General features: G+C 37.2%; 1 protein-coding gene across 1 annotated transcript in view; it reads right to left on the bottom strand.

The window, feature by feature from the left end:
- LOC131683770 (U1 small nuclear ribonucleoprotein A) overlaps positions 1–18,302 on the bottom strand; it is a 592,476-nt gene that overhangs the window by 22,755 nt on the left and 551,419 nt on the right. Inside the window, exons 7-8 of the mRNA XM_058966045.1 lie at positions 4,527–4,762; positions 3,399–3,771 (exon numbers count right to left, since the gene is read on the bottom strand). Coding sequence (XP_058822028.1) covers positions 3,399–3,771; positions 4,527–4,762 — 609 coding nt within the window. The remainder of the gene's footprint in view (positions 1–3,398; positions 3,772–4,526; positions 4,763–18,302) is intronic.

Genomic DNA, 18,302 nt, shown 5'->3' with positions numbered 1-18,302 from the left:
CTATGGCTCTAAATATTGAAAAATATACTTCACCTTCCAGTCCCTTGCTAATTAAATGCCGAAAAAACTGTTGACATGTTTGACAAAAATTGACTTTTTTGGACTTTTGTACCTTTTTGCTTTTCTCATATAGAAAGGTTATGCCATCACTCTAAAAATCGTCAATCATACCGGCCCGGAGGGAGTGTGCAGTGAGGGGTTGCTACTTTAAAATTAAAACTAGTTTAAAATTTCTTAACAAGTTGAAAATTTTCGGCAGGACCTGGACCTCCCGGATCTTTCTACATGATCCGCCGCTGGTTTCAAGCGATGTTTCAGTATCACATAGTATCGCAAGATCGTGGCTGTCGATCCATTGTATGTATGTGCAAATCGTACTGAACATGTAATATTCATTTCCACCATTGTATTGAACATAACCAGCCATGGAATCGTAGTCCGGACAAATGAGACAAGCACAATTGCATCACTAGATGGATTAAAACAGGTTTTTATTTTTACAAACGTTAAACAGCGCATCATTTGATAAAATAATTTTGGCGGTATATCGTCCAAGAAGTATTTATGGTGAATTTTCTCAGGTTAATATTCATGACTACAATAAAGTCTCAACAAATTCGCTAAAAACACGAATTTTCTCAGGTTAATATTCATGACTACAATAAAGTCTCAACAAATTCGCTAAAAACACGAACTGAAAAAATTATTCTGCATAATTTTAAAACTTCAAAAATTACGGTTTCGGAATTATGCCGTTTGGACAGTTAGATCGATTTTCACCAAACCCCCACCAATTGTAAAATTGGTATTGTAAAAAAAACGTAAGGGCGATACTTCAATGCTGATAGGTGGGACCGAAAAAGTAAACAATCGTCAAAGGGGTGATACTATCATTTTGTCAATTTCAATAGCAAACACAAATTTTAATTTAATAATTTCAAATACTTCATGAAGTTTTGGGTTTCGATCACTGAATCATGCAATCTAGGGTGTAAAAACCACAATAGTTCTTAAATAGGAAATAAAACCAAGTCTGGAAATATTCACTGTTGATTTTCTTTGAATGGTGTCACTGCTAGTGTCGCTTTTTTCCAGAAAAAGCGTTGATTTTTAGGTCTCAGTCGCGTTAGAAATTTGAGTAAATTATAAACTTCATTTCGATTCAAAAAAAAATCAATTTTTTGGCTCAGTACAATATACATAACCCCTTTAGGAAAATTCAGTTTTCCCACCACAATGCATTGATTGAGGAATTTAGATATTTTATTAACAGAGCATTAGCAATAATTCGTTTGTATGTCTATTTTATGGGCCATTTTTTCGCTTTCCCATTGCCTTGGTTTGAGATTTCTAGCACTGATGTTGTCCTGTGCTGATTTGAGCGATTCTCTGTGTCCTGCCACAATCCCATGTAGTATGTGTTATCAAAAACAGCGCGAAGCATCAAGTTCTAAATGTTCTCAAACGATATAATATCCGAAGAGAGTGATAAGAGTTATAAGAAATGTCTCATCACACTGTTAGGTGGATTAAAAGCGTTTTTTTGCAGCAATTTGTCGCGCACTTTCCAACGTACATTTCTTGCTTTGTCCTATTCTTTCGTTCCATAGTTTACTGCACCGTTCTAGCTCATCCGGCAAGTTTACCGCTCGTGGTGCCAGCTTATCGTGCTAACGCGTTGTGGTAGCTCTTCGAATCTTACAGCTCGGGCACGAAGGATATCTAGCACGAGCGGTGTTAGTGCTAATTGCTTTTGGTTGGTTCAGCTCGTGTTAAGCGCGATTACGCGTTCAATATCTTTGACAATAGTGGAAAGGATTGACAAAAGTATTGTACATGTAATGGAAGAAATTGTATTGACGATGTGGATTTTAAATGAAATTGCAATATTGTAACAATATCGTCAATACTGTGTATTGGCAAAAGTATTGAACGTGTAAGGGCCGCTTTAGGTTCTCGTGCTGTGCTTCATGCATCCCTGGTTCCTGCATAAGGGAAAGTTTTTCCCAAAAAATCGATGCTTTAAGACAGCGATTCTCAACCTGGGATCCGCCGCGAAGTAAAACTGTCTGGAGCTGCGCCCGGTGGAGCAGTACTGGGCAATGATGGAGCGGGAACTTCGGAAGAGCAAGAAGACAGTCAAAGACGAGAAGGACATGTTAAGAAAATGGAAAAAAAACTGAGAAACTGGTACCGGATGACACTGTAAAGACTTTGATGGAGCACATCAAGCGAAAATTCGTTCAATTTTACACTCAAGGCTCCATCGATTAACTTTTCTTTTGATTTTTGAAGTAAATATATGTATAACACTACCCTAAAATTTTGGTTTGATTTTAAACATTATAAGAAAATTGGCATGACATTTTCGGTGCCGCAATAATTTCGTGTTCGCCCTTTAATTACCAGGGGTCCGCGAAGAAAATTATTTATCTCGGAAGGATCTTTTTTGTAACAGACTGAAAATAACTCTGAGTAATTGCGAAGGGGTCCGCGGGACGAAAAAGGTTGAGAACCGCTGCTTTGAAATATTACGACATTAACTAATTACGAGCAATGGGAAAAAAATGAAAAAGCAAAATAATGCGAGTTGAGTAGTTTTTCCGCAATCGTGATCACGAAAAAAACGACTTATCAAGATAATCTAGTTTAAAATTTTAAGTTACCATTATTCTTGGTAGATGAAATGCGCTTCGAAGCGCTGTAATTTTCGATCTTTTGCTTTTCACTGGAATTTTTCTCCTTAGATAGAAATAGAACACAACGCATAATTTGTTAGAAAGACAATCCAATTATCTTTCTTGACCTGAGGTAAGGCGTATGCCGACAGGTTGTCGCAAAGTTGTTAATATATTTCTTCATTCTTGGAAAAATGGAGGTATTTTATCGTATTTCATGGATTTGTTCTAAAACAATGAATTATTACATAATATAATAATTTTGCACGAGCTGCTTTAAGATAAATTTTAAAATAAAAACTTTGCATTTTTTTTATAAATTCGATGATAATTAGTCATTTTAGAGCATTTTGTTGTTTACGTATATAAAATGTTACGAAACCGTTGTAGGATTAAAAAATATGTCCGAAAATTACCTCTTCTGTTAGCTACAATATTACGGATTCTTTGAGAGTATTATAGTTCGAATATTATGTTGCTTTCTAACCTTTTCAACGCAATACACTTACCGCCTCCACCGAAAAAACTGTATTTACATTATACGAAGAGGATTAGAAACGGCAGTAGTTTGAATCGAACAAACTAGATAGAACAACGAGATTGTGAACAAAAAAGTGCAGCATGTTTAACGATATTATCTACACATCTAGTTAGTACATCTATATACTACGGGAAGGGCTCACTGTAAAATGAAAGAGGGGAAAACAAGCGGCTTCATACTTCTCTTTGTTGCATATGCACGTGGTATAGGTGATGGGCGGGAAGATCAGCTGCCATTTTAGACTTTGCGAACTCGATCCGCATGGCGCCACGATCCGACGAGAGCAGATACTTGCCCTGGAGGGCGCTCATAGCAGCAGCAGCGCTGGTCACATTCTTGAACTCAACGAAAGCGACCGGAACGTTGTTGGTGGGGCTATTGTTGCTGACGTTGTTGTTGTTGATGTTGTTGAGGTGGTTGATATAGTTGTTACCTTGGACAGCGGCGTTAGTATTGAAAGTGGTAGTGATGGTAGCAGAAGTAGTACTAGCAGTAGTAGCAGCGGCTGAGGTGCCCTTACTGTGCATACGAAGGCGACTAAAGCCAGGCAGACTGTTGGTGGGGTATTCGTGGACGATTGATTGGTTGTTTTTTGGTTGGTTGGTTGGTTGATTGGTGATGATGGGTGGTGGTTGCAGGAGAGCAGTTTTGTTTGTGGTGAGCATAGTGTTGAAACATGACAAATAGATAAATACAAGATACATTCTTCAGAACGAGTGCAATTCAACGATAGAATAGAAATTAAGGTTGTGGTTCTAATTGGGATATTCAATTAACTAAAAGGAGTTGAAAAAAAAAAACAAATCACATACACAGGGAACTTGCTGATGGAATGATTTAACTGCTAGACAAGAAGTGCAAACGAAGTGCAAATAACGATTTTTTTCTTTATCGAGCTTAGAGCTGTGGATGATTATGTGAATGACTTGACGGTTTTCTTGCTTCATCCATTCGGGATAGTTCGGAATCTGGATGCACTTACAAAACATTTCAACAAATATAAAAAAAAACCTTTACCGTACGACGAATCGATTCAGAATGGAAAATTGGAACGGAGTTTAGTAAAAGATTCCAACAGAAGCAAAAAAAATCCGAACAACCGGTTCACCGCCAAATCTATAAATCAAAAGAAACCCGATAACTGAGGAAAGGCTTAGCGATCGCGAATCGAAAAACTGATTAAATCAAATTTCGTTTAAGCGGTTTATGTTGGGGACAATGCCAAGGATGTTTCCGGGGGAAAACCATGGAGTGGACGCGGACAGGGGCTGGTAGTATCGCGGTAGAGCGCGGCTTCCGTAACTCACCTAGCGAATATTTCTTTCAGCTCGTGTTCGGAGACAAACTGTCCCAGGTTAGCAACGAACAGTGTTGAACAGGGAGCATTGGCGGCCAGAGGCGGATTAGGCGGCTGGCTGCCACCGGTGCTGCCAACTGGACTCGCCAAGGCCGGACTTGGTAAAAAATGGTTCGCTGGCAGTCCGGCTGAGACATGCATCGACGCTGGATGTATTGCTGATGGATGTTGCATTTGCATTTGTTGCTAGAAATTGAAACACATAAACGGTGAGATAGAGGCAAACAGAAAAAAAACTTGATGGGCTGTCTGTTTTTTTGTGGGTGGCAACATTGTTTCGTTTCGTTTATCGTGGCAAGGATTTTAAAGGATTGACATATCGATTCAGTTTAGTTTTGCATCTTGCATTAGAGTATAGTATGCAACTGAACGACCCATATAGTTTCCTGTGTGTGTGATTCGCGAATGAAAACTTTGGACACTTAATATGCAGAGATTTTGATAACATTTTTGCAATAATAATTAAAAAGGTTGATATTGATTCCTTCACATTCTGGCTGCCAATAATTTTCACTTTATCTTGGTCCGTTATCTTTCTCACTAATTTAAGAAGGTTAATTTGGCTATTCGAAACGTGTTGCATAAATATGGTTTAATTCCTAGCTCTTTTTTTGGGTTTTCTAATATATATTTGATTATAATTGATATTAAAAATAGTCTCATTTAAAATATCGCATTATTATAATTTAAGAAAATTTGCACCATCACCAATCCAGCCCATAAAAAATCTCATTTCACGACCCATCCATCCAACTCAGTTTAATTATTTCACAATTAGATTTCACTGATAATATCAGTCAACGTGCGAAAGTTTACCTTGGAGCGCAGATTCCAAACATCGGTCGGATTCTATTCTATTTTAACATAGCTTGTCGAAGGATGATGTCGATCGGTTGGGTCAGAGAGAAATGCCAGTCAGAACGCCCCCGCAATTTTGTGTGTTGTCAAACCGTTATAACGAGCTACTTTGTACAAATCGTGTTTTAAATAAGCATAGAGAACCCCAAATCGTCGCTGTTGTGCTATCTTATGACAAGCGCCATTTAGCACATTTCGAGAAAAACGATTTTTAAAGTTTGAGATTGAATATCTTGAAACTTATAAATGGTAAAAACAATTCAAAGAAGACAATTAATGCTTCAATCTATTCTGTATTAAACTCTCAAATATCATGAAGTTCGGTCGACTATGTTGCGAGTTTTCACTATAAATGTAAACAAAAGTCGCACTCACACGTGTCGTAGGTGTGTATTGATGGCAAAATTTGTATGGCGTGTCATATTTGTGCTTGGAAAATTTTCCATAGAAAAAAAGCATAAATTATTAACATTTATTAATATCTTCGGCTTTATTCGGCCTAGAAACAATCGATGAGATGCATTTTGAAGGAAATTGAGCAAACAATCTAGAAAAAATAGTAATTTTTAATTACAGTGTTGCCAAACATGAAATATTGCCAATTTAAAAATATAACTGCATATTTCTCGCAATACATATATTTAAAAAAAAAAAATTATTATGCCATTGTGTTCCTCAGACATTTTTACATATAAAAACATCTAAAACTTCTACATTACTTAAGTGAACCCCAAGATACAGTGATTTAAAGCAAAAAACTGACAATTTCTCATCACTTTTTTCGCTATAACTCAGTAACCAAGCAAAATTTCAAAATTCTGAAAACGCCATTTTGTAGAGAATTTTCAGATTAGTAATGTTGCATATCTAACTCAGTTTACCCCAAAATGGCGTTTGTCATAAGATAGCACAACAGCGACGAAATACAAAATGCACATTTAAACCATTTCTACGGTAGCCGTGGTCTGGTGACAGAAACTAAAGTACTCCGGAGATAAAAACAAAACAAAGTCTTGGTGCTACATTCCATTGCGGAACTTAACCTCCTGTTTCGACGGACTTCGCAACCGATTCTTTATGTATTAGACAATCCTACAGACCACCAAGAATCCTTCCTGACTAAAGCTTGAACCTAGTAGCTAGTAGCTTAAGAGGCTAGCGCCTTCCTCTCCGAACCGCCAAACCAGGGAAGATTGAAGATAATCTATTCTAAATACGGAAAACGAGCGCAAAATAAGTTTATCTTTTATCCGCATCATAATGATGACAGATTTTATGATTCGGCTCGCCGCTCTTCGGAACGAGTTTAATACGGTCGGAAGTTGGCGGTTGGAGTTGAACGGAGCATCTCGGAAACGGAAAAAGCTATTATCGGTCGGTGTATGAGGGAAATTTGCCGCTTTTAGCGGCCGACGTCGTTGTCCCACGGTGTAACAAACGGTGCACGGGGGAGGCATTTTTATGCTTCAGTGGATGGTCATCTTTGCTAGGAACAGAGGGCATAGTTTCTTGTGCTGATATTGATAAGCTGACAAACCGATCGTCGGAAGAGATTATCCCTGAATGGTGGAATGGAACAGAGGGAGGCTGGAGGGATTTTAATTTACATAATAATGAAGTTTTAATTGAAGTGGCGATTGCGTTAAGAAACGCTATTCTAAATTGCCAATGGGTCTTTGTAGGTTGTATCTTAATTGTTACACTGATAGAATCAAGAAGTCAAACAAATTGGTTGTCTGTTAGTACGATGATACTAGCTTACCAGATACCTTTGCTATATTTCTCGGAACCAAATATGATTTTCCTATGAAATTTGATCAATTTAACACGAGAACCACAGTTGCACCTTTCATTATTAATTAACATTATTATTATATTGTTCAGAAACAAGAACATCGGGTACGTGAATTAATTGAATTCAATTGTGCATTTGTCAACCTTCAAATTCAAGCGTTCAATATTTCTTGTTACAGGAATGGTATCTTTCCAATCCTATGTAAATTGAATGTGTTTTCTACTAATGTTTAAATTACGTAATACTATGTTCACATTATATCACTTCATATTCCTAAGTGATATGGATATCACATAAAAGTTTTCACATTTACGCCAGATGATGTCGCTTGGCATTTTAATTGACAACTCGATTGTCATCACTGTCATTACTCGTGAGAATAGGGTCAAGGCCAGGGCAGGAATAGTTCGCAAAATGAACTGGTTGCTGTTCGAAGTTTCATGAAACACCCTCTCAAGCATACCTGCATAGTTAAAAATAGGGTTCGTCGCGGTGCGGATGTGGGCGGTAAATGGATAATCCGCACTGCAGCCGCAAAAAAATAATAAAACCTCACCGCTTACCGCAACCGCACTGCATTTACCGCATTGAACCGCGCGGTGATGCGGTAAATGCGGTAAAATTCTGTATTTTTGAAAAGCGTGTTGAAAAATTATTCATTTTTTTGTATTACCATTATTCTTATGTACACGAACATTAACTTTGATGAACTGCTCAGAATGTAACACTTATTAAAAAAGTCAACTTTGCAAGTTTTATTAATAAAATGTACATTTTGAGATAAATACTTTCTAAACAAGGTAAATATTAACGTAGCACTGAAGTCTTATGAAATGTAGCTATATTTCATCATTATACATACAAAAACGTTCTTCCGCAGCAATGGATAGGAAAACTTTTAATTTAATTATCAGAAATCGTTCTACACATAACATAACAGGAATCCATCCCATCTCAACCGTTACAGAGATGTTGAAGGACATTTGAAAAACTGCAAAAGATGTATGATTTACAGCATACAGCAAAAATGTTATTACAAATAGGGGATTTTAGGAACAAAATACCTTAAAACACTTACTTCGTATTTTTCAAGAAATAGATGTATTTTTATTCAAACACTAAGATTTCTCCCTTAAAATTGTATGAGTTGTTATTTGCTAATAGCTAGTTCGAAAGTTCTACCTTTTTATGTATTCTTTCTAATCTTTTTCCATGATTCCAATTACAAAAACTTCAATTGAAGTTGGTAGGGGTCAAAAATTGTCCAAACTGTGCAAAATTTGGCATCTGGACTAACTTTGACACTTGGCACAATATGAAGGGAGGCTTTGAGAAACACAAAAAAATCGAAATACCCTACACTAACTTCGAAATCTTTAATTTCAAAAAGTTACAAAATACTCCTAACTGAACAATATTAGTTGTTAATTTGGTAGAAAATATTCCCAGTTGGACGAACACAGTGATGGCATTTCACCCTAGTGATGCACTGGCGCGTCAGTGTGATGCGTACACAGAGGATACAATGATCACACACAGCAGAAAAAAGCAGAACGCTCTTTCTTGCGGAGCTGTATTCGCGATCTAAAGCTGGATGTAGACCGCGAGATGGCACGAAAGTGCAGTGATGATGATTTTATTTCCATCTGTCAAAACGCATCGAAAAGTAAATTTTGAATTTTTATAAACTCAATCAATGTTATAACTAAATGTTATTTCAGCTAATAAAAAGTAATATTGACGAAGAAAATATGTTTCCTATTTCTAAAAAATACCTAGATAATAAATTTCTTGTTACATCACTAAGAATTCGTTCTTACGGTTTCAGTTTATACTAAACTGAATTCCAGAGATTGAAATATCGATAAAAACACGATAGTGGTCGAAAATCACTGGATTAAAGAGTGCAAATATTGACAGTTGAGGCTATTCACTGATAAATTCAATTTCTAGGTAAAAATTTTCCGTATTTAAAACAATCAACCTAACCTCAACAATACAAAAATAATTCCAGATCTCAATAATTCGCAATAAAATATCAAATTTGACTGAATGTTTTGGCGTCAAAAGGAAGAACGAGTGTTTTCTTATCAACTGTAGTTGAACTTTTAGTGAAACTAAGCAATGTTGCTCTTAAAACAATTAAAATCGAACAACCATCCTATATCATCAATGCACGAAAATACTTCCGACATTATTTGACTGATACCAATAATGAAACCTAGTTGGCGCGTCGGGCGGATAAGTTTCATGTTTGAGAGCCAATAGACCGATTTCAAGTGTGCGCTGGTGTTGGGGTAGTTGGGTGCGAGATAACCGTGCTCTCTTGCTCTTTAAATTCTCTGTGGCGCGCTCAGATAAATTCACAACCGCGCGCGCCCCAGAGTCGCTGCGGTGTATTCACTGGCGTGATATCTTTGGTTTGATTTCGTCTTACAAGCAGCAGTGCTGGTGCGATTGATTTGATTTGCACTAGTTGCTGCGTTGTGTTGTGTGGATGGTGGTGGCTTATTTCAAGCTTATATGATTTTCTACTGAATATTTGGGACAAGTTGCTTGGTAAAGCTTACGAGTTTAAAAAGTATTCTTACACTATCTGCAAAACTAAAAGTACTCGGTCCTCGGAGCCAATTTGGAAAACTTTTTACGTATCATCGTATATAGAGTTTTATAACTGATATGAAAACTCATGTTATAAGTATTAATAGTTTTATTATAACTTAATCCTACAAGTTTGAAACGAAATCTTAGATTTCATCCACAGGCTTGACATATTCAGTAAAATTAGATATACGCTTGTGGTGATAATTAATTTACATAAAACATCATAATTGAGCGTACACCCGTTATTCATTTGTTCACTTGTCAATTATTTTGCGTGGAAATCGTTTAAACAGCAGGCGAAAGCGAATGTTTCAAGAGCATGGGAGCTGGGAAGGGGATTCTACGCGTCAATGAGTGAATGCCTCTATGTCCCGCAGTTTTTGATCCAGAACCAAACACCAAATCTTTTTAAACTCCTTAGCACGACAGCAAGCGACGTACGTAAGATTTTTTATATGTCTTGTTTTTTTCGCGAAACGGCACATTTTTTAGTCGAAAAACGCTGAAAATGTGTTAAAAATCGACACTAAATTGCTTATTAAAAAATATGCAATGAAAAAATAAAATTCCACGTACGTCGCTGGAGAAAGTAATCTTGAACATACTGTAAAAATTTTAGGCTGATGAAAAATCATTTGTTCGAGTTACATTTCCGGACAGATCAAAAAAGTTATTTCGAGAAAAACACGGTTAACGTTTTCACACTGATAGAATATATTCGTAAATAGCTATGAATTCGTTTCGAACAGAAATTTTTCATACAATTTACGAATTTTTCGTACATATGATTTTTTATTACGAGTTTTACGTGAACACCACGAAACGATATTCGTTGGCTTATTACGAAAAGGCTACAGAATCCGGAGCAGTTCAGCCATCGCGAACTGCTCGTTGGTTCTATATGAATAAGTTGGAGTTTTTCTCTGCCGGAGCAATCTCAAAATTATATGCTATTAAATACGAAAACTTCTCTAAGATGAACGAAATGAATTCGTGCGACCAACGAGATTGTTAGAAAGGTACACAAACGTTTATTAAAATAAACGAATCATTTCGTTTCATTCACAAAAAATAATGTCGATATCAACGACAACATTCGTGAAATGTACACTAAATAAGTAAATTTTACGAAAACTCTCGTTCATGAAGCGGCCATTACTTCACACCACAATCTTTCTAGTCCTCAATAGGGGTGAGTAGGTTGAATTAAAATCGATTTTGCGAGATCGATCCTTTTAGTTAAAAAATCGGTGCTGTCAAATATCAATCCTAAAAGATCGATTGAAAAAAATAATCTGCTCATAAATGCGAAAACTTTTATAAGATGAACGAAATTAATTCGTGCGACCAACGAAATCGTTCGGAATATACACAAAACATTTCGATTCATTCACGAAAAATAATGTTGTTATCAACGATAACATTCGTGCAGTATACACCAAATATGTGAAATTTACGAAGCGGTCTTTCTTGTTCATGAAATAAACGAAACCTACTATTTACAATACACGAAAATACTTTGTTGCAGAAAACGACGAATGAATTCGTTCATTGCATGATCAATTTCATTATATCCACGAATTTATATTATCAGTGCAGTATATTCGGGGTATACATAAGAGGCGTTGCGGAAAATTTGCATATTTATTTATTGTTTTCGCGATTCATTTTTTGGAATATCATTTTCAGCATCCTAAAGCACCAATAAACCAAATCAAACCAATAAATAAAAATTCAAAGCTTTAAAAAATCTACGGTGCTGTAACCCCTTAAGAGTACTGTACCGGTCAAATAGAAGTGCTTCTAAATTGGTACGTCATTATTTTAATAACGCGCTACAGAAAAAAAACCGGAAAGGTGAATCCTCGTGAAATTTGTCTTGTTTTATGTGGACTTTATAAACGTATGCGTTGGAAACAATTATTTTATTGTGGTCGGAATTTAATTTACTCCGTATATATATGATTCTTCAGTTAAACTTGAGCTTTTAAGTAGTGAGTTTAAAATGATCTGCACCTTTCTTCAAGATTATAAAACTAGCATGAGAACAAATCTTGTTTTACCTGCGATTACAGATACAGCAGACACAAGAAATAATCATCTAGCTGTATTTTTAGAAAGAAGCCAGTATAACATGTGTAAAACAAGTAAAGCAAATGAAGAGTCAAATCAGATAACAAATACTTTTGGGACCCACTGTAAGTAAAACAATAATTAAAAATAGGTTCAATCCTCGATCAAGCATGATTCTTAGTTTCAATGGGATTGTCGCACTAACCCTGCAATTATCAGGTATAATAATAATCGAAAACGTGTGTAATACCAGGACATTACTTGTAATGGATCACTGTACTTGTTGGCGTCGCAAAATTCGCAATAAGTAAAATTACCATTGAGTTATTCAGTCGAACAAAAAATAGGCCGGTCCTAATGTGAATGTACAAATCCCGTCTTACATCTGTTATACGATTAATCTGATACTACAGATAATTATAAAACTTTGTTTATACCAGCCGATACATTGATACGTAAAACGTTTTGTTTGTTTGCCCCTAGGCTCGAATACTTCAGGTTTCCCAGGGTAGTGTAACAACACTCTATAAACTCGTAAGCTTTACCAAGCAATTTGTATCAAATATTCAGCAGAAAATCATATAAGCTTGAAATAAGCCACCACCATCCACACAACACAACGCAACAAGCAGTGCAAATCAAATCAATCGCACCCGCACTGCCGCTTGTAAAACGAAAACAAACCAAAGATCACACGACAGTGAATACACGCCAGTGAATACACCGCAGCGACACTGGGGCGCGCGCGGTGGTGAATTTATCTGAGCGCGCCACAGAGAATTTGAAGAGCTCTTCTCCACACTCTAGATCGTTCCAGTGTTGGGTGTATGAAAATTTACCTCTGCCCTCGGCTCACAGAAAGGAGGCTTGCTATTCCGCGAATTGACAGTTTTCGGTGACGTAAGAGAAATCGTTGAGATAAACAAACGGATTTCTCGAAAGTTGTTAATTGACAATATTCGAGCTCTTACGGTGGAAAAAATAGTGTGCAATGGATTTTTGACGTAAATTACGCCATAATTACACTAGACACAGTGGATAATCAGTGCATCTATGTGATTATTAGCGTAAATCGGGAATTTGGATGCATGCCATAGAAAACATATCCCACCGTAATTTTCTGATCACAGCAAAGGTTTTGGACATCCGCATAGCTTCCTTGTGATTTACCAGGTGCCGATCATTCGTTAGCAGCAAACAATATATGAATTTCATGTAATTGTTTTCGCCGACGATTTCTATGACGCGCTCTCGTCAAATGTTTACACTCTAACGAGCTAGCCTAGTATAAGTAAGCCGTGGTCAAATGTTTACACTCTAACGAGCTAGCCTAGTATATGTTAGCCGTGCCTCTGCCATCAACATGCGCTCACGCATATCAAATGCAGTGGTATATATCAACGAAAGAGAAGCGCTCTCGTTTTGCTTGCCAGAGTGTGGGGAGCAATTTCGATTTCTCTTTACTGCACAGAGGATAGGGACATCACTGGACGAACAATGGACGTATGCGAAAAAAAAGTTATGTAGGAGTCTTAAAAATGGACTGCAGAAAAATTCATTGCGAATTTACACAGAAACCAAAAGGGATAGAAATACGATGTTGAAGAACGAATGATAAGGTTATCAGCTTAATTTGGACCCCTCCTTATTTTGGACGCTTTTCACACATTTGTCTCCCTTACTGCTGCTTCCTCCAAATTCGTTTGGTTTGATGATGATTATTACATTCTTTGGGTTGTTTTTAAGTCTTAAGATTTGTTTAAGTTCATCTTTAAGTTCTCCAAATTAATCAACATTCATGGTTGAGAAAATGTCATCGTAAAAGATTCATAATTCCACGATTGCCAAGAGGAATCGGGAGAAGTCATGCATCTTTAAATTGGATTTGACAGTACAATTCAATTGTTTTTCAATAATTGGATTGTGCATTTTATATATTTCAAAAGGTTCGCTTGTAACTTTTTCAAAGTGTTCAAAATATGTCGTAAAAATAATGATGCCAAATTATATTGGACACAGCTTATAGATTTTATTTCTTAGCAACAGATAGTTTTATCATATTAGAATAAACAAAATGTAAAAAAAATCAAGTAGCGATAGGTCGAATACAGATTATATTCGGATTTCTTTTCAAATCATTGTCAAGTCCATGGAAATTAGTGTAATTAAATGTTTATTATGTTTCCCTATTGTAAGGTAATAAGTTGCGTCGTTCTTCGTGTGTTAGTGTTCTGATCGGTTTCCTCCATGGCCATTTGTTACTTGATTGGCAGTGCGTGTTTGTGGAACTAAACTATATTTAGTTTACCATCAAAGTCTAGTTCGATCATTCCGAGAAATCGTTTCGTTTTTCGCACTATGCTTTTAAAAAATCCAGAAAAATTGTTTTTTGTTTAATATTTTTCATGTCAAGTTCACAATGAACTGAAATTTATTGCCATGCAGGAAGGTTCTTAGAAATTATATGGATATATCGACGGATTAAAAGTACAATGCAAATGCGTTTCGAATTAATTTCATCAGTAAATGCCACCGTATTAGCGCCAGTTAGAATCGATTTCTTCACCCTCGCTAAGCGTTTAAGCCAGATTTAGACGTACTGGTGAACCAGGTTTAAATGTTAAGCGAGGGTGAAGAAATCGACCCTTAGACCCCAAGTCCGAAATACCATAAGTGAGCCAGGAGAAGTAAGCACAGAATCTCTGGTTAGCTGATAAAAAAGTGCATGGAAATCCTTTTTCATAGCGGGACTGCATCTTGGGGGCATTAATTTCTCTCAGGTTGTCCTACAATGCATGGAGATCCCTGTTGGGTCTTCTTTCTTTCTTCTGGCCATCACAAATCGCTGATGTGGATTCGTCCTCTTTAGTATTTTCGTCCTAACTGAAAACTCTGACTTTTGATTTGGAGTTACTGTACACAATTTTTGCGGTTTTGCAGTTGCCGTTATTGCCTGAATAACTCCCCAAAGTTGGCAACCGTTTGGGGATCATACGGCGGTATTGAAGACTTTGCCTTGGTACTGATTGTCGGAGAAGAGTTTTTCTTGACGACTGCTGTTTACGGTTTATGTTAGTGAGCCGTTTCATCGTAGAATGGGGAGGTAAGCATCTGTCATTGCTAATTGCAAAGCGTTGTTTGTAGAATGGTACTGTCTTGTGCTTTGTATTGTCAGACCAGGTAGGAAGGACGGAATCATACCGCGTAATAACCGTTGAAATATCTAGGAATAATTAGCTTTTTCCATTATCCTTTTTAACGATTCCACTTTTCTGTAAAGCGACACTTTTAAAGATCGCATCGCAAGTTTGAGGTGCCATATCGTGTTGTCGAATGCCATTATCTACAAATACGAGGATATTGAATGTTGAATAGTGGTGTAGATTGATCTTCAAAATGATTTTATATGCCTAAAGAAGTCTATCGAAAATTATCATTATTGAATGCCTGATATGATGGAATTAGATAGAGGTGCCCTTCCCAAGCCTAACCTGTATGTAAATATTCCAAAAACTCGGGGTAATTCGAAAAGACTCCACGTCACGTTCTTTCGTCAGAGTTTCACTTTTAATATTCATATTCACACATCTCGACACTTCGGCAAGAATTAAAGTCACGGCTTCTTTTGTTCTTCGGATATAAGATAACTTTTTTCGTTCACTTCATTGATTCTAACTGTAGTGGCAAATATAATGGATACAGCGACTGTTGTTCAAATCGGCACTTCTCGACAGATGCTATAATACAGTAATTCCTCCAAGATTCACCCAAAAAATTTTAAAATCGCGAACGACCTTCGATACAGATGAAACTTTAGACATTTTATCAGCATGTGTTCTAAGCATTTTGCACAGCAAAGCATTTTGATTCAAGAGTAATACTTTAAAAGGGTCTAAGAGTTTTTGCAAGCATCGTTTTGAAAAAAAATGTTGCTTGAAATCTGTATTTTGTACAGCAAAACACTCCGAGGAAAGGTTGCAGGCAATAATCTCTTCTTCGCAAAAAAAAAACAAATGATGAAAAAAGGTTGCGAATTTTTCAAAAAACTCAAAATTTATATTAAAAACTAAATCTCCAAAAAAGAAAACTCACTTTTTTAAATCTTTTATTTTTTGGCAATGAAAGTCTGAAGAGAATGGAAATATTTAATGTGGTTGCATCGTGGAGAAGTAATTGGTAAAAATGTTTTTCTTGCAACAGCTTTAAACATGTTTCTAAATTTCATACTGACAAAAACCTAATTTTCTTACCGAATACGATTCTCAAAGATATTTCAAATTTTGTTTTCTTTCTTTCTTTTCGAGAGTTGTCTTACTGGAGCTTTAGAGCTGGGTTACCGGAAGGGCTCCCCATCAGAATCACTTATTACAATTGCAGACGAGACGGGAAGTGTCACCCACCAAAACACGGCTTAAGTCCAATTGCAGTGGGTCATGATTCTGATTGTGATATCGAGTGTACGGTTCAGTTCTGCGGGCGTATGAACTTTACGATCGCGTGGGAATGAGCGTTTATTTGTGCGCGCTTGAGACCACGTTAATTGGATTGGAAGTGCTGTAGGGTTCACTAAATCATTGGGACGTTTTTGTGTTTGTAAAATCTTGGGCGTAGTTGTGCGTGGAGGATCGCGATTGTATGTTCTCATTTGTGAACCATCGCGAAGGGCTCCAACGTTTGTATGTTATCGTGTTTGTTCGCGTAGGTGTTTGTAGCGTGGTCGTTAGTATGTCGCGTGTGCTAGTGTGTCACTTTGCATGTAAAAAATTCAATTTTAAAACCGGGTATTCGTTTGCATATTTGCCTGTATGCTTGTAAGAGTGTGTTCTCTATCACTATCAACTCTATCAATAGAGTTCCCGGTATGTTGCCAAACGTGTTGTTTAGTGGATATGAGCGTAATTTATTTCTGATTGGTCCAACTGAAGACATAGACTGCTAGGGCTGAGAGAAAGAACTTCCGGACGTAACCAATCCATGATCGCGCGAACACGAGCGTTTGTAGGGTTGTTCTTGAGACCGCGTTTGTAGATTTATAAGTGCTACAACGTTCACTTAGCTGCCGAAGTTTTATCCTGTTTGCAAGATCGTAAGCGTAGAAATGTGTGGGTGATCGCGAAGCTCTGAAGCGTTTATATGTTAACGTGTTTGTCGCGTGTGCTAGCGTGTATGAAACTTCGCGTGTATAAATTCGATTTTATAGCTGTATGCCTATTCGCATATTTACGTGTATTCTTAGATGATCGCGCGCGGACCTTGAGTCTGATACTGAATTTGCAATGTATGGTTCAGATCCTAGAAGAGAATGAGTCACTAGAGTCACTAACACTAGAGTTCCCGGTTATGTCGCCATGGAACGTGTTATCTAGTAATTTTCCAGAAGCCATGGCAAAGGTGGCAGTCGCGTAAAATAAATAACTGAAATTTAAGTAAAAAATCTCACCACGACAACTTGCATTAGTAAATATGAACGGTTTCTTGATCAGAAGATTACCCAGAGAGTATTACAGAGTAACAATTTAGGTTTTAAGGTAGTTTTATAGCCACTCAATAGTTTAGTTTGTTCTGTTCAAAATCATTCGCGAAATATGCATTTATTTTCTCAATTGTATATATCAAACATTATTTTATTTGTTTTTCTATAATACACTTTAACGAAGCTGTAGCCAGACGGGACCTCGAACCACAAGTCAAACCCCGACGAAGAGGTCCAACTATGTAGTAATTGAAAACCGAATACCCATTTCACTTATCCACCACCGGTAGTGGCTCTTTTCGGAATGAGTGTAGACCGTCTCGCTTCGAGTCATGGTAGGGTTATATACCGAGTCGTCTATTGTTCCTATAGTTGCTATCAACGTGCTGGAGAGAAGCGCTCATGATGGGCTAATTAAGGTATAAAGTTTTACGTCTGCTGCTCCCTGTCAACACTACTCAGCGGTTGTGGTTGGAGAGGGGAAGCTGCGCCAAAATGATTCCAAGTGTGGCGGGAGGTTTGTGCCGTTGCTATCGTTTGGCAGGGTAGAAGTAACTGCTTGTCACACACCTTTCTAGCAACGTTCGTGAGGAGGGACTAGATGAGTTTCTCATCGTTTATTATTGTTTGGGTGGTGTGGGGCTGAATGTTAGCACAGGGCGCAGAAGGGGATGCACGTTTGGGACACTTGAGGATCTGTTTTAAAAGTGAAACGGAAAAGGATTGTTGTGTAAAAAGCCAAGATGAGATTACGCCTGTGTGAGTATGTGTGCTGCTTTCTGTGTGTTCAAAGCGTGTGAGTATGCAGGTAAGCACTGTGACAATGATGATACTGATAACAATAGGATAGTTGATTTTAGGAGGACCTGTCTTCATGGTGCTTCACAGTTTAAGATCAAGGAATAAAACCTGCAAGCTATGTA

This window comes from Topomyia yanbarensis, chromosome 2, assembly GCF_030247195.1.
Source record: "Topomyia yanbarensis strain Yona2022 chromosome 2, ASM3024719v1, whole genome shotgun sequence".
Classification (NCBI taxonomy): domain Eukaryota; kingdom Metazoa; phylum Arthropoda; class Insecta; order Diptera; family Culicidae; genus Topomyia; species Topomyia yanbarensis.
The sequence above is the reverse complement of the archived record's forward strand: the minus strand, read 5'-3'. Positions and strand labels throughout refer to the sequence as shown.